The sequence below is a fragment of the Choloepus didactylus genome, chromosome 5, assembly GCF_015220235.1.
Source record: "Choloepus didactylus isolate mChoDid1 chromosome 5, mChoDid1.pri, whole genome shotgun sequence".
Lineage (NCBI taxonomy): Eukaryota > Metazoa > Chordata > Mammalia > Pilosa > Megalonychidae > Choloepus > Choloepus didactylus.
In genome coordinates, this window is record NC_051311.1 from 26,710,444 (window position 1) to 26,734,985 (window position 24,542).

General features: G+C 36.7%; 1 protein-coding gene across 6 annotated transcripts in view; it reads left to right on the forward strand.

Moving 5' to 3' along the window:
- The window catches only part of DIP2C (disco interacting protein 2 homolog C), a 555,699-nt gene that overhangs the window by 464,264 nt on the left and 66,893 nt on the right, over window positions 1-24,542 (forward strand). For all 6 annotated transcript variants that reach the window (XM_037835690.1, XM_037835692.1, XM_037835689.1 and 3 more), the window contains 2 exons: window positions 18,815-18,983; window positions 21,132-21,302. In XM_037835690.1, the coding sequence (XP_037691618.1) occupies window positions 18,815-18,983; window positions 21,132-21,302 (340 nt within the window). The remainder of the gene's footprint in view (window positions 1-18,814; window positions 18,984-21,131; window positions 21,303-24,542) is intronic.

A 24,542-nucleotide genomic window follows, 5' to 3' on the forward strand; every position in this document is an offset into this window, starting at 1 on the left:
GCTAAAGCCAGTGAATGTAATAAGTGCTACACCTATAGGCTTGTCAATCATAATATTACATGAAATCAACAGAGAAGGTACTTGTTGAAGGGAAAGTAACATTTTAATGTCAACTGCTAATAGCAGTAAAGAGATTGTTCAGAGGAGATTGTGATAAATCCTTATTTACTGATCTTCTTTCCAATAAATTCATTCAGGAGACAAAATCACACTAATCTGTTGATTACCCTTGCAACACTAAAATATATATATTATAGCTGTAAACCTCTTCATGTTCTAAAATCCTATGTAAAAATAGATCCCGCTGGACTTGCGTCAAAAAAAAAAGCCTCAGAACTTTGTTCTTATTTGCACTATCACTCACAAAGTAGAAAATAACATAATATCCCCTTCCCATACAATTCAGCAGGCCTAGAACTAGAGTAAGGCATGAGAAGCAACTAGAGCACAGAAGTTTAAAGAACTCACTCTTGAGGTCATGTTAGTTCCCAAGCATGACGAGGAGGGTTATGGTGGGGGAGCAGCCCAGGGTGAGGTGAAGAGAGAATTTTGATGGAAGACTGGCCCAGTGCTGATGTTTCCCAACCTGAGCAGGGTCAGGATGGTATCTGCACACGAAGATAGCACTGCTCAGTGTATCAGTGTCCATGTTGAGTGAGGAGAGCATCCACACAGAGGGCGACTGGCCATGGAGTGTTGGAGCCCAAGCAGGATGAGGAAGGTGCAGGAGGCAGCCCAGATGGGAAATCAGAGAGCACACGGGAGTGGGTGGCACTAGAGAAGGGAGATTTGTTTTATACAGGGGGATTGAGCAAATAGGTATATATTTTAAGAATAATGATAGCCAGATTCTTCTATGTAGAAGGAAATATAGAAAGAAAATTGGAATCAGCTCTCTAAGGTTGGATTGCAATTACATGTATTATTGTAAGCTCATGCTTCTTAACACATATTGACCAATTTAGAGCTGTAGATGTAAATGTGTATGTGTTTGTATGTATGAGTGAATGAATATATATATGTACCTATATTCCCTAGTGCTGTCTACTGAAAGGACCTGGAAGCAGCCGTACCTCAAAAGCAGTGAGCACCCTAGCACTTATATCTTGGCTTCTAAATACCATTTTTTCTCTAAAATGAACTAGGTAGGGGAACTAGCAGTAGAGAGCAATTAAGGAAGGGGGAACAATAATCCAAGAAGAACAGATAAGCTATTTAACGTTCTGGGGATGCCCAGAAATGACTATGGTCTGTTAATTTCTGATGGATGTAGTAGGAACAAGTTCACTGAAATGTTGCTATATTATGTAACTTTCTTGGGGTAAAGTAGGAACATGTTGGAAGTTAAGCAGTTATCTTAGGTTAGTTGTCTTTTTCTTACTCCCTTGTTATGGTCTCTTTGAAATGTTCTTTTATTGTATGTTTGTTTTCTTTTTAACTTTTTTTTCATACAGTTGATTTGAAAAAAGAAGGGAAAGTTAAAAAAAAAAAAAAAAAAGAAAAAAGACAAACAAGGAAAAAAAAAAAAAAAAAGATGTAGTGCCCCCTTGAGGAGCCTGTGGAGAATGCAGGGGTATTCGCCTACCCCACCTCCATGGTTGCTAACATGACCACAGACATAGGGGACTGGTGGTTTGATGGGTTGAGCCCTCTACCATAAGTTTTACCCTTGGGAAGACGGTTGCTGCAAAGGAGAGGCTAGGCCTCCCTGTATTTGTGCCTAAGAGTCTCCTCCTGAATGCCTCTTTGTTGCTCAGATGTGGCCCTCTCTCTCTGGCTAAGCCAACTTGAAAGGTGAAATCACTGCCCTCCCCCCTACGTGGGATCAGACACCCAGGGAAGTGAATCTCCCTGGCAACGTGGAATATGACTCCCGGGGAGGAATGTAGACCCGGCATCGTGGGATGGAGAACATCTTCTTGACCAAAAGGGGGATGTGAAAGGAAATGAAATAAGCTTCAGTGGCAGAGAGATTCCAAAACGAGCCGAGAGATCACTCTGGTGGGCACTCTTACGCACACTTTAGACAACCTTTTTTAGGTTCTAAAGAATTGGGGTAGCTGGTGGTGGATACCTGAAACTATTAAACTACAACCCAGAACCCATGAATCTCGAAGACAGTTGTATAAAAATGTAGCTTATGAGGGGTGACAGTGGGATTGGGAATGCCATAAGGACCAAACTCCACTTTGTCTAGTTTATGGATGGATGTGTAGAAAAGTAGGGGAAGCAAACAAACAGACAAAGGTACCTAGGGTTCTTTTTTACTTCAATTGCTCTTTTTCACTCTAATTATTATTCTTGTTATTTTTGTGTGTGTGCTAATGAAGGTGTCAGGGATTGATTTAGGTGATGAATGTACAACTATGTAATGGTACTGTAAACAATCGAAAGTACAATTTGTTTTGTATGACTGCGTGGTATGTGAATATATCTCAATAAAATGATGATTAAAAAAAAAATAATAAAAAAAAATAAAATGAACTAGGGCTCCTTCAAGAAATGACTTCTTTCAGGCCTGGGATGGGGAATGTACAAAATGAGTGTCGAATATCTTTTTGTACTAGAAAGCAAGTAAGTAGTCATAGAATGTTAGAGGCATCTCAAAAGGACAGAGGAACTGTTTGAGGGTTTCTTACTGACCAAACTGGGGATAATTTTAGTATCAAAATAAATAGTGATTGTAAGAGACTGCAGCACTTTGAATAAAATAGGAAATCATCAGTCTGTTCATATATAAGTAAATGAATACATTGAACATTCAATGAGGACCAGGCTTATATATAGTAGCCACCTATGAAATAGTTACTGCTTATAAAGGGGGGAAGAGTGACTTCACAGTGATCAAAATGAAGATCATCAGTTATGGGACACATTGAAATGGTGCATCACTTATAGGTTGCAATGAGGAAAACATATCACTCCTGTGATACTCATGCCAAAGATGTTTAACCTAAACCTAATCATGTGGAGACATCAGACACACCCACATTGAGAAGCATTAAACAGAAGGACTGCCTGTAATCATCAAAAATGTCAGTGTCAGAAAGTCAAGGAGTAACTGAGAAACTGTTCCAGAGGAAACTAAAAGACCCGTCACATTAAATGCAATGTGACTCTGAACTGGATCCTTTTGCTGTAAAAGACATAATTGGGACAACCAGTGAGACCTGATAGCATCTGAGGCTTAGTTGGTAGAAATGTTTCGTTAATTTTCTAATTTTGATGGTTTAATTGGCTTATGGAGGAAACAGTACTTGATTGTTGGAAATACACCCCTAAAGTATTTAGAATTGATAGGGCATCTAGTCAATGACTTGACAGCAAGTGATTCAAAGGACAAAAAAAAAAAAAAAGTTATTTTTACTGTACTTGCAACTTTTCTGTAACTTTGTGATTATTTTTCAAATTTAAAAAAATGATACACAAATAGTTATTTTGTGTATCTTTATCCTAAAGCTCCCTTTGGTTATAAATTAGGATATTTATCTAAGAATCATTTTAAAAATGGAATTGTTTTAAAATAATTGCTTTAAGATAATACATATTTTTAAAAGGCACTTCTAATGTTTCATGTTCATGTATTGTTTCAGAAACAGGGTTAGAGCTGAATCAAGAAAAACACAACTTAAAAATGTTAGGATCTTGTGGTGCACTTGCTGGCCCTTGCCCATTCCCTCATCAGATCTGCATGGAGCCAGACTGCACTACCAGTGTCAGTCCCTGGTCCCAATTCTGGAGGGAGCAAAGTATCCCTGTACACATACTAGGGTGCATGTATGTCTCTGCCACTCTTGTCTGTGGGCAACCTGAAGGACTGAACCAGGACACTCCTCAGAGGCTCACCTCCTCAGCATTTGCCCTGTGCATAGAGGCGGCTCATTAGCTCTCCTAAAAACACTGTAGGACCACAGTCAGATATCAGCTGCCTGGAGCAAAGGACTGCCAGCTGTGGGATATACAGTATAGCCTCTGGGACCATGAGGATACAGTTTCCTATGGAAAATGGGGCATTCAGATCCATGAAAATGGGAATTCCTAGGGCCACATACATATACCAAAGACAAGACATATGCTCTGAAAAGACCAGAGAGGGCCCTATGTTTTTGCCACATAAAGCTCTGAAGGAGAGCACTCACACAGACCAGTTTGTAAAGACTGGGTAAGATGTTTTCTTCCTTCCTTCTTCCCTTCCTCCTTTCCTCCCTTCCCTATCATTAAAGGAAATCTGTCATAATTCTAACTGGATACCAGGTTAAGAAACATTCCCCAGTATCTAAATTCCAGTGATACAGGATGCAACAAAAGATTACAAACATGCAAAGAAATAGGAAATGATGGCCCATGTAAAGGAGCAGGATAAAGCATTAGAAACCATCAATGAAGAAACCAGACCTTGGACATATCAGACAAAGACTTTTTTAAAAGGTGAAAATATGGTCAAAGACTGAAGGAGAACACAGGCATAGAACTAAAGGAAATCAGGAAAACTATAAATTAAAGAATATTATTAAAGAGACAGAAATCATGAAAAGAAACTGAACATAGCTGAAGACTACAGTAACAGAAATTTAAAATTCCCTAGAGGGGTCTAATAGCAGGTTGGAGCTGGCAGCAGACACAATCAGTGAGTGAACTTAAAGATAAGACAACTGAATCATTCAGTCTGAGTATCAGAAAGAAAAAAGAATGAAAAAAAGTGAACAGAGCCTGAGACATGTGGGACCCCACAGCATAACAATATATGCATTGGGAGAGTTCCTGAAGATGAATGAGAGAGAAAAGGGTAGAAAGACTATTTGAAAACTAATGGCTGAAAACTTTCCATATTTAACAAAACATATATATATATATATATATATATATATATATATATATACACACATATTCAAGAAACTCCACAAACTCCAAATGGAATAAATCCAAAGAAATCCACATCTTGACATATAATCAAACCATCAAATGCGAAAGATTAAAAAAAAAAAATTCTGAAATCCATAAGAGAGGAACAGCATATCAAATAGAATAAGTCAGTAAGACTAAGTGCAAATTTGTCTTGGAAATGATGGCAGTAAGAAGACATATGACATATTTAAAGTGCTGAAAGCAAAATTCTATATCCAGCAAAACTCTTTCAAAAAGTGGGAGAGATTAAGACATTCCCAGATAAAAGCTGTGAGGGGTTTGTCACAACCAGACCAGCCCTACAAGTTATGCTAAAGGGAATTCTTCAGGTGGAAAGGAAATGACACTAGACATTAGATCTAAACCACATGGTGAAATAAAGATCTCTGCTAACAGTAACAACATGGATAAGTATAGATGCCAGTACTATTGTAATTTTGGTTTGTAACTTCACTTTACTTCCTACAGGATCTAAGATGCAAGTGTATAAAAAGTAATGACAGATCAATGGTTTTAGACCCACAGTGTCTAAATAAATTTGTGACAAGAGCTACATAAAAGTGGCAGGATGGGGAGTGTATAGGCACATAGTGTTTGTGTAAGCTATTGAAATTAAGTTGGCATCAAACCAAAAGAGATTGTTTTTGAGTTAGGATGCTAAATTTAAGCAAATGTCAGAAAAATATGACAAAACAAAAAGAGAAGGGACTAAAAAGAGTTCACTACAAAAGTTCAACTAAATAAAAAAGAAGGTAGAAATGGATGAATTGAGGGGCAAAAAAGGTAAAACTTACAAAAACCAAGGAGCAAAGTGGCAGAAGTCCTGAAATATTAGTAGCTATTCAAATAGCAGAGATTTCAGAGTGGATAAAGAAGCATGACCCAATTATATGCTGTTTACAAAAAATTCACCTGAAATTCAAAGACCAAAGTAGGTTGAAAGTAAAAGGATGGAAAGAAAGAAACCATGAAAATTGAAACCAAAAGAAAGCAGAGGTGAGTATACTAGTATCAAACAAAACAGACTGTTAAAAGGGACGAAGAAAGGCACTATATAGTGATTAAAAGGTCAATTCATCAAGAAGACCCAATTATAAACATATGTGCACCTAACAGGAGTCCCAAAATACATGAAGCAAATGTTGACATTTTTGAAGAGAGTAATAGATGGTTCCACATTACTATTAGGAAATGTCAATACACCACATTTGATAATGGATAGAACATTTTGGCAAAAGATTAATAAGGAAATAGAGAACTTGAGCAATTGTATAAACCTACTAGCCCTAAAAGATATATATATAGAACACTTTATCTAACAACAACAGAATACACATTCCTCTCAAGTGCATATGTATCATTCTCTAGGCCAGACCATAAGTTAGTTAAGTGACAAAACAACTCTCAATATACTTTAAAAGATTGAAATCATACAACGTATCTTCTTTGATCAAAATGGAATGAAGCTAAAAATCAGTGACAGAGGAAGAACTGGAAAATTCACAAATATGTGGAAATTAAACAATACAGTCATAAGTAGCCAATGGGTCAAAGAAATCACATGGGAAATTAGGAAATAACTTGAGAAAAATGAAAATGAGAACAAAGCATACCAATACTTATGGGACACATCAAAGGCAATGCTCAGAGTAAATTTTATAGCTCTAAATGCTTACATTTTAAAAATATCTCAAATCACACCTGGAGAAATGGGAAAAAAAAGGAAACTGAGTAAGAATGAACAGGAGAAGGAAATAAAGATTGGAGCAGTGAAAAAATGATGTAGAGAATAGCAAAACCATAGATGGAATCCATAAAGCCAAAAGTTGGGTTTTTTCAAAAAATCAATGAAATTGACAAGCCCCTAGCTAGATTAACAAAAAGAGAAAGGATGCAAATAAAAAGCAGAAATAAAAGGGGATTCTGACTACTGATTTTATAGAAAAAAGAGGATTATAAGAGGATGTATGAACAGTTGTATGCCAACAAATTAGATAGCCTAGCTGAATCAGATTCTTAGAAACACACAATTGCCTAAACTGAGTCAAGAAGAAATAGAAAATCTTAACAGACCAATAGCAAGTAAAGAAATTGAATCAGTGATCAAAAACCTCCCAAGAAAGAAAAGCCCAGGACTAGATGGCTTCACTAGTGAATTTTACCAAACATTCCAAGAATTAACACCATTCTTGCTCTAACATTCCCCCAAAAAAATTGACAAGGAGGGACTACTTCCTACCTCATTCTGTGAGGCTATAGCATCACACTCATACCAAAGCCGGATAAAAATATCACAAGAAAATTAAATTACAGACAATATCACTTATGAATATGCATGCAAAAACTCTCAACAAAATACTAGTAAACCAAATCCAGCTACACATTAAAAGGATTATGTCCATGCTCAAGTGGGAGTTATCCCAGGAATGCAGGGGTGGTTCAACATAATAAAATTTATCAAATACAATATACTACATTAATCAAATGAAAGGAAAATAACCACATTATCACCTCAATTGATGCAAAAAAAGCATTTGATAAAATCCAGCATCACTTTTTGATAAAAACACTCAGAAAGCCAGTAATAGAAGGGAACTTCCTAAACATGATAAAGAGCTATATATATGAAAAACTGCAGCTAACATCATCCTCAACAATGAAAGACTGAAAGCTTCCCCTCTAAGAGCAGGGAGCAAGACAAGGATGCCCACTGTCCCCATCAGTATTCAACATCATACTGGAAGTAGTAGCCAGAGCAATTAGACAAGAAAATGAAATAAAGACATCTAAATTGGAGAGAAAGAAGTAGAACCATCCCTGGTCACAGAAGACATGATCCAATATGTATAAAATTCTGAAGAGTCTACAAGAAAACTAGAACTAATATTTGAAGTCACCAAAGTTACAGGGTACAAGAGCAATACTCAAAAATCAGTAGTTTCTATATACCAGTAATGAACAATCTGAAAAGGAAATCAAGATTCCTATTAAAATAGCACCTAAAAGAATCAAATATCTAGGAATAAATTTAACCAAGGATGTGAAGTTCTTGTACTTGGAAAACTGGAAGACATTACTCAAAAAAATTAATGAAGACCTAACTATGAGAAATAGTCCATGATCATAGATTGGCAGACTAATCACCAAGATATCATTACTACCTAAAGCAATTTATAGATTTAATGCATTCCCAAACAAAATTTCATGAGCCTTCTTCACAGAAATGGAAAAGCTAATCATCAAATTTATATGGAAGGGCAAGGTATCTGAACAGCTGAAACCATCATGAAAAAGAACAGTGTTGGAGGACTCATGCTTACCAATTTCAAAACTTACTACAAAGCAATAGTAATCAAAACAGTGTGCTACTGGCACAAGGATAGATTTATAGAACAATGGAATAGAATTGAGAACACAGAAAGAAACCCTCATTTCTATGGCCAACTGATTTTTGACAAGGGTGCCAAGTCTACTCAATGGGAAAAAGAATAACCTCTTCAATAATTGATGATGGATACTGGATATGCACAAGCAAAAGAATGAAAATGGACTCCTATGTCACACCACATAAAAAATTAGCTGAAAATGTATCATAACCTAAATTTAAAAGGTAAAGATACACACACACTCACACACCTCTTTTCACTATAGAAATGCAAACTACAGCTATAGTGAGACCCTATTTTACACCCCTGAGAATGGCTCTAAGCAGACAGATAATAAATATTTGCCAGGATATGAAGAAACTGGGTGTTTTAGTTTGCAGATGCTTCCAGAATGCAAAACACCAGAGATGGATTGGCTTTTATAAAAAGGGGTTTATTTGATTACACAGTTACAGTCTTAAGGCCATGAAGTGTCCAAGGTAACATCAGCAATCAGGTACCTCCACTAGAGGATGGTCAATGGCATCCAGAAAACCTCTGTCAGCTGGGAAGGCACATGGCTGGTGTCTGCTCCAAGTTCCAGTTTCAAAACGGCTTTCTCCCAGGACGTTCCTCTCTAGTCTGCAGTTCCTCAAAAATGTCACTCTTAGTTGCACTTGGAGTATTTGTTCTCTCTCAGCTTCTCTGGAGCAAGAGTCTGCTTTTAATGGCCGTCTTCAAACTGTCTCTAATCTGCATCCTGTGCTTTCTTCAAAGTGTCCCTCTTGGCTGTAGCTCCTCTTCAAAATGTCACCCTCAGCTGCACTGAGTTCCTTCTGTTTGTCAGCTCATTTATATGGCTCCACTGATCAAGGCCCACCCTGAATGGGTGTGGCCATGCCTCCATGGAAATTATCTCATCAGAGTTATCACCTACAGTTGGGTGGGGTGCATTTCCGTGCAAACAACCAAATCCAAACGTTCCAACTTAATCCCCACTAATATGTCTGCCCCACAAGATTGCATCAAAGAATATGGCTTTTTCTGGGGGACATAATACATTCAAACCAGCACACTGGGATTCTCATATGTTGCTCATGGGAATGTAAAATGGTGTTTTAAGAAAAGTTTGGCATTTTCTTAAAAATTAAACATAAATTTACCGTGTGACCCAGCAGTTGTACTCCTAGGCTTCTAATCAAGGAAATAAAAGCATCGGTCCACCCAAAAACTTGATATAAATGATCACAACAGCCTTAATGGGGGGGGGAGGGGATTGGAAATGAGCCAAATGTTCACTAACTGGTAAATGGATAAAAAAAAGAAAGTGTCATATCCGTACTAAGGAATGCTTCTACAATGTGGTTGAACTTCAAAAACAACTCTAAGTGAAAGAAGCCAGACTCAAAAGGCCACATATTATATGATTTATTCTATGATGCTATTTATTTGAAATATCCAGAAAAAGCAAATCTATAGAGACAGAAAATAGATTAATGATTGGCTGGGTAAGGGTGGAAATGAGATTGACCACAGATAGACCCAAGGGTTATTTCTGGAGTGATTGAAATGTTCTAGAACTGAATTATGGTGATAGTTGTACAACTGCAAATTTACCAAATATCATTTATCCTTAAATTGGGTGAATTTTATGGCATGCAAATTATACCAAAATAAAACTTTTTTTAAAAAAAGCATGTTGTTGGAATAGCTAGAGTACACAGTATGATCAGCTGGGCTACAGACAAATCTGCTAGTTAAAGAAACTCCATCCACTTGATACCAACTAAGTGATGCATATCATGCTGAGCAGTGTGGCAGGCTTTCTTAGAGTGCCCAAGTTGTGACAGCTTTCAATTGTTTTTTTTTTTTTTTAAGTTAATCTGAAGTAATTAAATTATAAGTATGTAAATTTATGTATTAAGTACAAAAATGTCTTTCTAATCATTTTGTTCTTTTTGATACTAAGATCCAAACTAGAGCAGTTCAGTTTCCGTAAATTCTCAGAAAACAATTTTCTTGAGTATTATCAGTCGCTCTTTAAGTAGGTTTGTTTTGTCGCTAGTAGCATTTATAACCAGTGCTAAGAAATCATTCTTGGCTAATAAGTGCAGCAAATAATCAGCATTTGTTAGATTGATGAAGAAAGGGCAAGTAGAAAATTTATGAGATGGGTTTTCTATTTGCCTTCTATTATCAGTACTTATTATTTTTATTTCTTAATGTTGACTTCGTCCATACTTATTGCAGTAAGGAGGGGGTCTTGCATTCTACACTGTGGACCTGAGCCCTTTCATGTGCTAACAATTCTGATCAAGTAGATCATTAATCCTGACATATTTTCTTGACTCAGGTGTGGCTCTTGAGAAAGCAGGCAGTGGGTTGTTTGCATTTACTATTTTACATTTTGAATTTCTTTTGATTGAATTTACAAAGTAAAATGCTGGGATCAGTATGGAAATGATAAATTGTTATGATTAAGAGGAAAATCATCATAAGGTTTTACCTGCAGTTTGATTCTATGAAACATGGGTCTCAAATGTCATTAAGCATGTTTGATACCTGGCACCAAAAATGTAAAAGTCCTTTGTGTAGAAGAGTAGCTATTCAAATTTGAGCTGTAATGAAGATGATGCAAAGCAATCTAATTAAGGAAGTACTGTTAATACTGCTTTATGAATGGTTGAATAACTTTGATATTAACAAAACATTGTCTTCCATCACTTCTCAAAGTGATAAGACCATAGTGTTTCCTAATGGATAATTTATCAGGTGCATAATGAGCAGGCATGTTAGATCTTAGGCTGCTGCTTAGAGTATGGTCCCATTTTTGGCTCTTTGAGATTGTTCTCTTAAGATTCATTCAAAAGAGGTAAATTTTCCATTATTTTGATTTGTGCCTACTTAATAATGCTGCCCTGAGGCTTCTAATAACAAAGAATCTGATTCAGAGTCACACCTAGATAAAGCTTCTAGGCTGAATTTGGAGGAGTGAGTTTTAAGTAACTCAGAAAGCAAAATGGGAAGAGCTGTGGTCTACAGTAGTTGAATGAAATAACCTCAACTTCTACTGAAGTCTGTCGATTGTTAGCATTATTAAAGAGGCTGCACACCTCTAGGAAAAAGGCTGTTATGGCACCCATTGTGAAAAGGTTTTAGCAGGAGATGGGAGAGTATTTTGTGTCTATCTTAGAAGTAATGATCCCTGGAAAAAGGAGGAAGCCCTCCAAAATTGGTCAGTAGGATCTCTGTGTGTGTTGGGGGTGGGAGGAAGTATAGGATGGCCCCTTAGATATGTTGCTGGAGGTAAGGAGATCCTTGGTTTGTTTTCAGACATCAAGTGTATAATTTTTTGAAAGCTATTTTGAGAAGAATATATGCTTCAAAAATAAGGACACAGGATAGAAACTAAGATGGCGGCTAGCTCAGACAGGGCGAAAAAAAATGCCTCTGTGGAAAACGCTAGCTAAAAACCAGAAAACGACCTAGAATACCGGTTACAGCAATGTGCCAGCTGGACGAGGGCTCCTAGCTCCACAGGGGCCGTATACTTGGTGAAACCGGGAGTCGGCATTCTGAAATGAGTGAGTAAGCTGGCTGGAAGACTCGCAGCCGCGCGGTGGGCTGGGGAAGCCAGGGTTCAGTGTTTGGAGACCAGCTGGCTCTTCTAAAAAAAAAAAAAAAGGGAAAATCCCAGGAGCGGCTCCAGCTGCAATTGTGGGAACCATGCAGTAAAACACAGCAAGAGGGGGCTGGGCCGGCCTCTCAGTGTCTGGCCGGGAAGATAGCCCGCTGTAGATGCCCTTGGGTCTGAGGGAACGGAGGGGAGAGCCGGAAGCAGAAAGAAACCCCATGGCTAGCAGCTGGCCCCCCAGAGGGCTGGATAAACTCCTTCCCGGGGCCATGCCCACAGCCCAGAGCCCCACCAGTTGTCCCGGAGCTGGGAAGGAGGAACTGTGTGAGGAGGAGGGCACTGAGACGCCCCGTTCGGCCATTTTTGCCTCAGGCTGACAGCGTGCCACCGCACGGCCCGGTGGCCCGGGGCTTCCCTTGAGGGACGGCGCGCAATGGTGACATAGCACCGCATTCCCTCGGCTGAGCACCTGGAGGAGCATGGCTGGGAGGGGGGATCTGCTCGGAGAACCCAGGGACGCTACGCCAAGTCCGGTGGTTTGTGGGTCAGCGAGAGAGAGGGTCTGGGGCTGAACTGAAATGAAGGCTTAGACTCTTGTGGCGGCCTTGAATCTCCAGGATCCTGGGGGATTTGAACATTAAAACTGCCCTTCCTCCCTGGCCACCCGTACACACGCCCCACATTCAGGGCAGACGGCTCCAGCAACACACCCAAACTGAGTTCTCCAACTGAACCCACAAGAATCATTTCCCCACACACTGTGGGAACAAGGTTGAGAACTGACTTGAGGGATATAGGTGACTTGAGGAATCACAGACGCCATCTGCTGGTTAGTTAGAGAAAGTGTACATCACCAAACTGTGTTCCTGAAAAATTAGATCGATATCTCTTTTTCTTTACAACTTGAAAGAACCCTATCAACAGAAAATCTTAATGCATATGATAAAACCAGAAGATATGGAGAATCCAACTCCAAACACACAAATCAAAATATCGGAAGATATACTACCTCACAAAATTAATCAAAGAACTACAATCGAGGAATGAAAACATGGCAAAGGATTTAAAGGGCATCGAGAAGACCATGGCCCAGGATATAAGTGGCATAAAGAAGACCCTCGAAGAGCATAAGGAAGACTTTGCAAGAGTAAATAAAAAAAATAGAAGATCTTATGGAAATGAAAGAAACTGTTGGCCAAATTAAAAAGACTCTGGATATTCACAATACAAGACTAGAGGAAGCTGAACAACATCTCAGTGTCCTAGAAGCCCACAGAACAGAAAATGAAAGAACAAAAGAAAGAATGGAGAAAAAAAATCAAAAAAATTGAAATGGATCTCAGGGATACGATAGATAAAATAAAACGTCCAAACTTAAGACTCATTGGTGTCCCAGAAGGGGAAGAGAAGGGTAAAGGTCTAGAAAGAGTATTCGAAGAATTGTTGGGGAAAACTTCCCCAACCTTCTACACAATATAAATACACAAAGCATAAATGCCCAGCGAACTCCAGATAGAATAAATCCAAATAAACCCACTCCAAGACATATTCTGATCAGACAGTCAAATACTGAAGAGAAGGAGCAAGTTCTGAAAGCAGCAAGAGAAAAGCAATTCACCACACACAAAGGAAACAACATAAGACTAAGTAGTGACTACTCAGCGGCCACCATGGAGGCGAGAAGGCAGTGGCATGACATATTTAAAATTCTGAGAGAGAAAAATTTCCAACCAAGAATACTTTATCCAGCAAAACTCTCCTTCAAATTTGAGGGAGAGCTTAAATTTTTCACAGACAGACAAATGCTGAGAGACTTTGCCGGTGAAAGACCTGCTCTACTTCACATTCTGAGGGGAGCCCTGCCGGCGGAGAGACAGGGAAAGGAGAAAGAGATACAGAGAATTTTAACAGATATATATAGTACCTTACATCCCAAATCACCAGGACACTCATTTTTCTCTAGTGATCACAGATCTTTCTCCAGAAGGGACCATAAGCTGGGACATAAAACAAGCCTCAAGAAATTAAAAGAAAAAAAAAAATTGAATATACTCAAAGCACATTCTCCAACCACAATGGAATACAAATAGAAGTCAATGATTTTTTAACTGTAATTCCAATATTTACTTCCTACATGTTACAAAATACACAAACTCTAAGGACAAATCAGTGGTTTTGAACTCAATGTAAAATATGTAATTTTAGACAACTATATAAAGGTGGGGGAATGAAGGAGTATAGGAACATAGTTTATGTGTCCTATTGAAGTGAAGGTGGTATCAAAGAAAAACAAGATTGATATGGGTTTAAGAGGTTAATTTTAAGCCCCACATTAAACACTAAGAAATTATCAGAGAATATAACCATAGAGACGATAAGTAGAGTTTGGGTTAAAAGAAATGGGGGAAGGGGCAATGGGGAGTTAAGAAATGAGTGTAGGGTTGCTGTTTGAGGTGAAGGGAAATTTCTAGTAAGGGATGGTGGGAAAGAGCATAACATCATTCAAAATGTGATTAATCCCACTAATGGAATGCTAGGGAGGGGGTGGAATGGGAAGATTTAGGCTGTATATATGTTTCCACAACTGAAAAAAAAAAAAAAAAAGTCTGACTAGATGACAGTTGAATGCTAAGGATGAACTTGGATGGGACTGGAGGATAGAGGACAGGTGGCTCAAAGGGACACAGTTGAGACATAAGGAAAAGGAAATATAGAATGTACACTTTGTATCATTGTTGAATCTATTGTACTTCTTAGCTGCGCTTAATGGGATTGCATAAAAGAATGTTCTTGTTCATGGGAAGTGTATACGTGAATTATAGTGTATGTTCAAGGATGTGTGCAGCTAACTCTCATATGTTCAGAAGACAGAGCAATAGATGATGGATGATAGGGAGGGAGGGAGGGAAAGAAATAGCGATGTGATAGCATGTTACAGTTGGTGGATTGAGCTATCGGGGGAGGGGGATCCGGGTATGATGGAATTCTGTGTATGGGGTTAGTATTGTTTTTGCAACTGTTCATATAACTTTGAATTTATTTCAAAATTAAAAAAAAAATAAAACGTACTTTCTTTTCCAAAAAATAAAAAATAAATAAGGACACAACAAGACATGAGTAAGCTTATCTTGTGCTGGCTTTCTAAACTAGAAGATGATTTTGAAGAACTTTAATCCTGCATACAAGAACTTCTGGATAAAAGTTTTTTTACAAACTCCCAGGACTAGGCTAAATTTGTATAGAAATTCTGTTTCATAGAATACTCATTGTAATAAGTAGATGTTTGAACAGTGAGTGGTCTTTTTATTAGGCACGTATATTTGTTTTAAATAATGCCAAATTAATTTTCTAAGGACAGATGTAAGTGAAAAAACAACAGTTTTGAGTGTTATAATTATTGCAATGAGAGCTTACTAATTTTGATACTTTGTGAAGATTTATATATGCACTATAGCAGTTACTTATTGTGCATTTCCAAAAAGCTCCATTGGAATGTGTAGTTTTTTAAGTATGTGTGTGCCTGACCAAACTTTAAATAGTAGCAGGGTGTTAAAGGATGTTTGAAAGATTTGGACTTGATTATCCTGTCACTTGGTTCCCAAGAACAGTCAATATATAATCCACTGTATCTCTAAATTCTTTAAAGTTAGCCTAAACTAAACCTAAAACCAATTTCTATTCTAAGTTTCATTTGTCCCTTTAAATACAGAGGCTCTTTTCATTATCAGTTACTTTAGTTAAAAGGATTGTTCAGTAAAAACCCCCAAATTCTCCTGATAAACTCCCCACTTATAAAATTAGTACCCAACTGAATATCAAATATCCCTCCTAAATTAATATTTGTATTTTATCCCCACACATTGATTGGGATTGTCTGATGTTTTAATATGTATACTCTGCTAGGGGGACCTAAAATAATCTCCAACTTTTAGCATTTTGTTATGCTGTTAAGAAATGTATGACTGAATGTTTTAAAGGATGGGAATTTGGGTTTGTGTGTGTAGAGGTATGTGTGCATGTGTATGTAGTATATACTATAGACATGAATAAGCATGTCATAAAAAATAAGTGGGGCAGAAAAAAATCCATTTTTCCACCATCCTCTCCCAACTAATGTTAGTATTTTTTAGTATTTCTTCTCTGCATTTGCTGTTATTACATAGTTGTAATCATAATTTATGCATAGCTCCATATCTTGCTTTTCTTCATTTAATATTAAAAATGGGAAGTTTTTAAACATATATCTTGGTTGTAAGTTTTGATGGATTCCATCTTTAGAACCCAGGTTAGTGTACATCTAGCAATAAATCACTGTCATTAGTCTAAAAAAGATAGTATATTCTTTTTTATAAATTATTCCATTGGAAACGTATGATCCCTGGAAAAGCAAATATTTTTCATTTTTAAACAGTTAAAAAAGGGACCTCTTGGAAGAATTCAGTAAGACTGAGTTTGGAGTCCAAGTGGTTTATTGGAAAGGAGGGGTAACACCTGTGAAAGATATAAAGGCAGGGATGCTGGATTGCAGAGAGAGCCTCAAACTCCGCTGTCTTGACCAACCCAACAGGAAGCTTCAGAGCAAAGACTACCTGTTGGAGGAGCCCTGCTCTGGACAGAAATGGCCAGGCCTGGTACCCTGAGGTGCTCAGTCCTTGGCTGGAGGCAGCCCAGGAGGAGTGTGGCTTCAGCTCAGATGCCAAGCCAGAGCCCAAAGGTGTTAACAGCTGGAGGCGGTCAGCTCATTGCAGGCTTTGCAGCTGAATGACAAGTGTTTTCTGGGAGGGAAATCTGAAGGGCACATGTCCATGGATGCCAGAGACTTAAGATTTTTTTTCTGAAGAGAAAACAGCTTCTTTAAATGGTGTTTAGGTATTTTGCTCCTCCTAATGCATCCAAAGAGTATGTACATTATTTGTACATGGTAAACAGTTTGAGAGCCTGCTTTTTAAAGTTCTTGCTTGTAATTTTCACTTTACTCAGCTGGGCCATCAAGGATTGATAAAGAAAAGGGCATGCAAAACCTCAGGGGATTGCCTTGAAATGCTTCCCGTGCCTTGGTTTTCTTGAGTTACTGGAGTTGGTTATTTTTTCTTTTTTCTAAAAATCATAACTCTCAACTCTATTTATTCCTCCCTTAAAGAAGCCTAACCTTTAAATTGGTTTAAATGGGACTTTTGTCACTCTTTCAAATAGCAGTGACAGCATATGAGTGTGCTTTGAGATACTTAAACAGATTTAATACAGCCTATACCTAAATAGTGCCTGGTGTAGGATTGTTGAAGTAAAGTGGCAATGTTTTGTTTTTGCTTATTCTGATATTACTTAAAAGGAGAACTCTCCTAGCTTATACATTAATTTTGAAAAATCAAAAGAAAAAACAGTACATCATTACATATCATATAAAAACACTACGTGTGGGTATATCCCCAACTCTAATGGTGAAGTACTCACATTGGGTGACTTTTACACTTTTTGAATTTTTATTTTCAGGAGAGACCTCAGGATTCATCAATCAGCAATGCAATAAAAGTCAGATGTACAGCAGAGTAAAAACTTGAGGATTGCTTAGATCAATGTTTGCTGTATTTCCTTTTAACAAAAATAAGTGAAACTTTAAAATAGAGGTAAAAAGAAAGAAATGGAAACTTTTCCAAAAATGCCTTTTGTCACATTACCTGAAGGATAGTTTTCCCACTCTAAGGGTCCTGTTAAAGTAGAATGTGTGAGCCATCTTAATTCCTTTAACAATTTTTTACCCAGTAGGTTTCTCTTGTATACAATTTCAAAAAATTTTAAACAAGATTGATCACATTATAGAAAATTTGGATTTAGTATCATAACATAGCAGTTAATAAGCCCTAATGTACTATTTCATTTATGAATTTTTTATAGCTAAAAAACCCCTTTAACTAAATCTTAGAAGGTATTTATTGGGATATTTTATTATAATCCATTTTAATCCAACAGCAATTGATATTGTTTAATAAACCAAAAAAAAAAAAAGTACGCTTTTGGCAAATGCTTCGTTATTTAAATCCATACTAGCCTTTATCAATTCGTGATGCATTAAAATAAATCTTTCATGTTTTTTATTTCTCATTTTCTTAAATATGCTGTCTAGTATAAAGGAAATAAAGAATGATTTGATTTTCTTTAGTTCTTCTATGTGGTGATTTGCTAAGATTATTCTGAAGTAAAATTCCAAACTTAAAAAAAAAATTGAGTGATTAATTTCCTTTAATTGCCATAATTTTCTTTTACTTTGGATGTCAGTTTTATAAACCAGGGGTAGGCAAACATTTTTTTTTAAATGGCCATTTAGTAAATATTGTAGACTTGGAAGCCATACTGTCTCTCTCGCAACTACTCAGTTTTGCCTTTGTAGTCTGAAAGCAGCCACAGACAATATATAAATGAATGGACAGTGGCTGTATTCCAATAAAACTTTTTTACAAAAACAGGCAGCATCTATAGTTTGCCAACCCCTTTCTAATGTCCAGATATTTGTACCAAAATTAACTCTTGTCTTTACTACTATGAAAGAGTCTACTTTGTTAATGTAGCAGCTTTGGAAGAAACTTAACAGTGTCACAGCTTTTAGATGTTTTAAATAAGTACTCAAAATGATCATTCTGTATTATATTTCATTAAGTACTTTCATGCTTTTCAGAATGTTTTCATAAACTTTATTTTATTTTATATTTACAGATATCTGTGAATGGAATTGGTGTTATTGTCCCCATTTTATAAATGGAAAAAAAATTTTTGACTTGTTCAAACTTCTCCCGTTTCTTAGAGATAAATTTGGCCCCAAATCCTCCAGGTTTCATGTCACTGTGCCTCTCATTTGTAGCTGAACTGTCCTTATTGCTTGCTGCTTTCTTCTAACAGCAGCCCTCTGTCTCTGCAGTGTTTACTCAGGACACCAGTCTATTCTGATCCCACCCTCGGAGTTGGAAACCAACCCGGCTTTGTGGCTTCTTGCTGTGAGTCAGTATAAAGTTCGGGATACATTTTGCTCCTACTCAGTGATGGAGCTTTGTACCAAGGGGCTGGGCTCACAGACAGAATCACTCAAGGTAAGTAGCTCCTTTTCCCAAACTCACAGAGTGTCTAGTGGAAAAGTATTTTTTAACTCGGACGTTACTGGTGAACATTAGATTACTGGGAGGGTGTGGAAAAATGATTTGGTGATGTTAAAATAAATCTGCACAAAAGCCAGGGTATAATCACTGTCAGTGAAGCTTAGAAGATTGTTTTCATATGAAGATGATGCATAACATGATTATTTTCCCACTGCTACAAAGTAGAGTTATAGGTTAGTGTGGTAAATGTTTTTTGATGCCTCTAATTCTAGTAGATCTACTTGAAAGATCCAAATTTGGATTAATTTCTCAACTATAGTTAATTTATTCTGCCATTGGTGTTTAAGTAGATATGTTTGAATTTAGCCACGCCTTTTTTTTTTTTTTTTCCTTGAAGACTGTTACTTGTAAGCCTGGACCCTAACCAAAATCCATTTGTAAAATTAAGTGAACAATATTTCTTAAATGTTTCTTTTTTTTAATAATTGCCATTGTGTGTGAATTATAGTATTTCCTTCCATTTAAACACAAAGATATTCTGATAGACATATGTTCATGGTAAATTAAGTAGTCCTTAATTCCAAGTGACTAGGAGAGAATAATTGGATGACCTGTTGTGATTATGTTCCAATTTACTATTTACCACTAGTAACTCCAAATGGGTGTATGTCTTAGTATATATACTGGTAATATTTGAGTGTTTGTGAATGGGTATGTATATACACACACAAATTATCTGCACAGATACAAGTGGTGAGACACTCCATTTCTCCCTTGTTATTTGGTCTCCTCTTCAGACAATGTGTTAAGCTTGAACAGGAAAACAAAATGCGAGATAACTTTGATATTAAGCTACACAAATAAATATATGACTCTTCGAAGCTACATGTTTATAGAGGAAAATAAATTTACAGAACATAATTATTACTCATGCCCACCCTATGTCATATTATAAAATGATTGAGAACATTTTCATGTACTTTTCCTTTTTGTACATTTATAATAACCAAGATATAATATCATAATTGAATGATTACTAAGCATTATACATATTAATCCTTACAACAACTCTCTGAAATAGGAACCATTATTGTCTCCATTTTAAGGAAGGGGAAGCTTGAGATATAGAGGAATTAAGCAATTTGCCCCAGGTCTCACATTTAGTATATTTTAGAGCCAAATTTTGAATCTCTGGCTCCATATCCACACTCTCAAACCCCATTCTTTATTGCTTCATGAGAACATTCACATGTGTAAATGTGTATTTTGTATTACCCAGAATTTTAATTTTTCCTGTGTGGCTTTATCTATATAAAATTGTATTTATATACAAAATATTAATGGAAAAATAATCTTGAATTGTGTTTTCATCCACAATTCGTGAACCTTTGCCAGTTTTCTCTTTGCTAATACCACCTTGAAAGATGCATTCCAAAAGACATTATAATTTACTGCTTACGTTTATGTTTAACTGCAATGCTATCATTAACTTTGTTTTCCCTCAGCACAGCCCAAGAAGTCCCAGCTTTTCCCACAGAGAGTCTTGTGCTTGACTCATTTGAATTCCTTCTTCTATGATTTTTTGCTGTTATGCTCAGTTGACTTAATTTGGTGTAGAAACTGAGATGACCTTCATCATAAGAATTTATCTGTGACCTTTTTTGCATCATAGGTCATGAAAAGGTGAACTGCCTATATGTAATTGTCCAAAAATTTTAGTTTTCCCTTCTAATACAAAAAACATAGGTCCCACCCCCACCCCCATTTCTTTCCAACGTGTGTTCTTTCGTAGACTTGCTTGTAGGAGTGCCAACAGATGCTTCTCTTCTTTTCCCCAAACCCTTGTCCTGTAATTATTTTATCCAGGAAGTTGATTTTTTTTCCAACTTTATTTCTTCATCATGGATCTTGCTGTTGCTTCTTGCTGTTATTTAAAAATATGTATTTAATGACTTCTTGCGTATCTGTGTGAATTTTGTTTTTAGGCAGTTTACTTAGTGGCATGGTCATGGAGAAGCCCGGGAGTTAATAGCTGTGTTGAATTTTCTGTGGCTTATGTGGGATTCTGAGTTAAGGAGCATCCGTGTTGTACAGAGCTAAGCACGCTGAAGGCTGACTTAACATCACTATCATTATTTCCAGGCGAGAGGACTAGACTTGTCCCGAGTACGGACGTGTGTAGTGGTAGCAGAAGAACGGCCTCGAATAGCGCTCACACAGTCGTTTTCAAAGTTGTTTAAAGACCTGGGCCTCCATCCACGGGCTGTTAGCACCTCCTTTGGCTGTAGAGTGAACCTGGCAATTTGCTTGCAGGTGAGTTTCATTGATATCAATAGGTACTTGAGTCAAAAGTAGCTTTTAAGTGACAAGTTCACAATACAGACTTGCATTTTCTCCAGGTTTTACTTGACTGATGCTTACCTACATTTCAAAGAATATCTTTTAATTAAATGCATGTGATTGGTAAATGCTTGTTTCTTTTTTAAAAAATAGTAGTCCGCATTTGTCAGTAACGATAATCATAACTAGCAGTCACAGTGCTTATTCTACCTGGAACATTTTAACTTTCACAACAAGAATGACAATTTGTTCAGATTTATGCTACCAACCTTTTAAAGATTAGATACTGGACAAGTATTTAATTGTAACAAGATATCATTTCTTTTGAAGTACTTAATCTGGTGTTTATTTATAGACATAATTTCTCTGTGAAGAACTGTATTACATTAAACAGGTTCAGGAATTTCCTGCTGTAATGACATACAGAAATAACAGTTCCAATCACGTTTCCTTGCCTTAGGTGTAAGTAAAGCTGATCCCGTAAGACAGCCTTGCATTAACTGTGGCTAAAAAAATAACTTGTTTCCTTCTTTTTCTTCATTATCTCTACTTCTGACCTTCTTCATCTCTTTCCTTTTTTGAATTCTTACTGTGAAATACAGTAATTCATTGAGATCAGTATATCAGATTAGAACTGCCTAAAAGGAAAGAAAAATAGAAATGCTTCTGTCAAGTGCTCTTTATATAGCTTTATCCAGAACTAGCCAACCCATAGTTTGTTTCCTTCAATACATCAATAGAATACAATACCCGTCGTTTGTTTCCTTCAGTACATCAAAAGAATACAAACTTTATTCCCAACAGTTGCCCTAATATGCTGGAAAGGAATACTAAAAAATCATTGCCAGACATCACCTCCATCACTCCTCCTTCCCTCCACACCCACTTTTTTCTTCAGTTCACAATCCCCAAAGATGCCTGTTGAAGAATACTGTCTTGGGTATATATTAAAAAGATCTTAATCTGCTTTTTTCTTCTCCAGTGTTTTAGGTGCTTGTGGCTTAGCCATTAACTGAGTAGAAGTGACGGTCCATTTCTTCCTGTGTGATCAGTCTAATGAGATCACTTCAGAAAACTTTACTATAAAAAGCTTTTTTGATCTTCATAGGGTATTTCTTGCCTCTGTATTCCTTCTCTGAATTATTTCCATTTGAAAAAAAAAATTACAAACTGCCAAACGTATCCCAGGAGTCAATGAAAACCTTGCTCTGATTGAAATTAATTCCCTTTACTAATAGGTGATGTACAGAATTGAATTTGTCTCGTTAAACTAGCTCTTTAAATATTGAAGTTTTCTTTTCTATTTCACCTTCATCTGCTCTTCATAAATTTTTCTAAAACCCTTCTATTCTATTAGGAGAAATGGGAAATACAGAGTAAATTCGGCAATAGGATGTTTTAACATTTCCCTTCTCCTGGCAAGTAATGGGAACTTCCCAGTTAAGAACAAATCAGGAATTCGTGAGAGACAGGAGCTTGGCAACAATGATATTTACTCTGCTTTTTTTCCTTTCAAAAACCATACATGGACGTGCTATCGAAATCTTTTTCAGTTGTTATGGGGAAGGGTGGTTGGAGGAAGAAAAGGATACAGTATTAACATACTGGGAATATTTAGCACTTGTCCACTTCTAAATAGTTAGAAAGAAAGTTCTACAGTACTTTATTAAACACAATTGAATTTTTTATAGATATAGGAAATGGAGCACATATATTTATTTTCTTCTTTTTTATTTACTTTTTCATTTATTTCTAGTAACATAGATCCAAAAATGTTTTTAGGTGTTTTTCAAGGCAGAAGTACATTACTTAGGAGAGGATAAAATACACTAAGAATAAGTGAAAAGATGGAGGTAAAAGAAAAAGAAGGGTAAAAAATTGCTGTGGAGCTGTAATGAAGTTAGCATACAGGTGTTTGCCATGAAGCATCTGAAATGGGAACGCCATATAAAGAGAGACTTTTTTTTTTTTTTTTTTAATGTTTAATTCACTACTGTATCCTTGGCACCTAGAACAGTTTCTGGCACTTTGTAAATATTTAATAAATATGTATTGTATGAATAATGAATAAATGGAGTTCTATGTTAACAGATTCTTCTTTTTTGTTTCTTTTTATGGAAAATAATTTTATCAGGATGACCATTAAATTAAAAATTAATATTGTCAGTCATTGGTCCTGGTTCTATTGTACAATCTTGGGAACACCTTTAAGCACTTTTTTTTACTTTCTATGTTTTTTTCCTACTTGTTTGCTTTATTTTCAACATATTTTCAGCCAGTTTGTCCTTTTCTGAATGGTTACTGTTAGAAAATGGGTAGAAATGTTAAAGTGTCTGATAGTAGAAATAAACTAGGTAAAATATATTTATGCAAAGCAAAGCAGGTCCACAGTCCCTTAACCAAAACCCATGGGGCCAGATGTGTTTCAGAATTAAGAATTTGGAGTAGTGTTTTGAAAGCTAATGCAGCACATATGTCTATGTTGTGTGGCATCCCCAGTAGACTGTGAGGCAACCCCCCATAATCACAGACATTATCACTTCTGCAGGTCAGACTTGCGATAAATACTTTTAAGCAGACTTGTGTCGGTCCGGCTCAAATGTTGCCACAAATAAATTCAAAACAAAGCCCTTGCTCTCATCAAACATTCCTTCTGAATGGTGAGATGGACAATAAACATATAAGTAGTACTTTGAAAGACTGAATAAAAAATTCTTAGTAAAAATAAACAGAGTAAGAGGATAAAGAGTGTCAGGGCACAGGGGTGGCAATTTTAAATAGGATGGTCAAGGAAGGCCTTTCTAATGAAGCGACGTATCAGCAAAGTGCTGAGTGAAATGATAGAAAAGTGCAAAAATACACGTGAAGGAGGCAGCAAGTACAAAAGTCTTGAGGCAGGAACTGGTCATTTGGAAGCACTCATTTTCTATTAATTTGAAAATTTTAAAAATGTATGATGATGTTACCAAACAAATAGCAGATATAGCTTAAGCTCTGGAGGGCAGAAATCCCGTATCTCTGCTTCCCATTGTATCTCTACAGGATTGATACATGCTAAATGTCAAATAAAGATTTTTTAACTCTTGTGCCTGTTTGTTGTATTATGTCCCCCAGAAAAAGCCATATTCTTTGATGCATTCTTGTGGGTCAGACATATTAGTGGGGATTAAATTGGAACGTTTGGTTTAGGTTGTTTGCATGGAAATGTTCCCC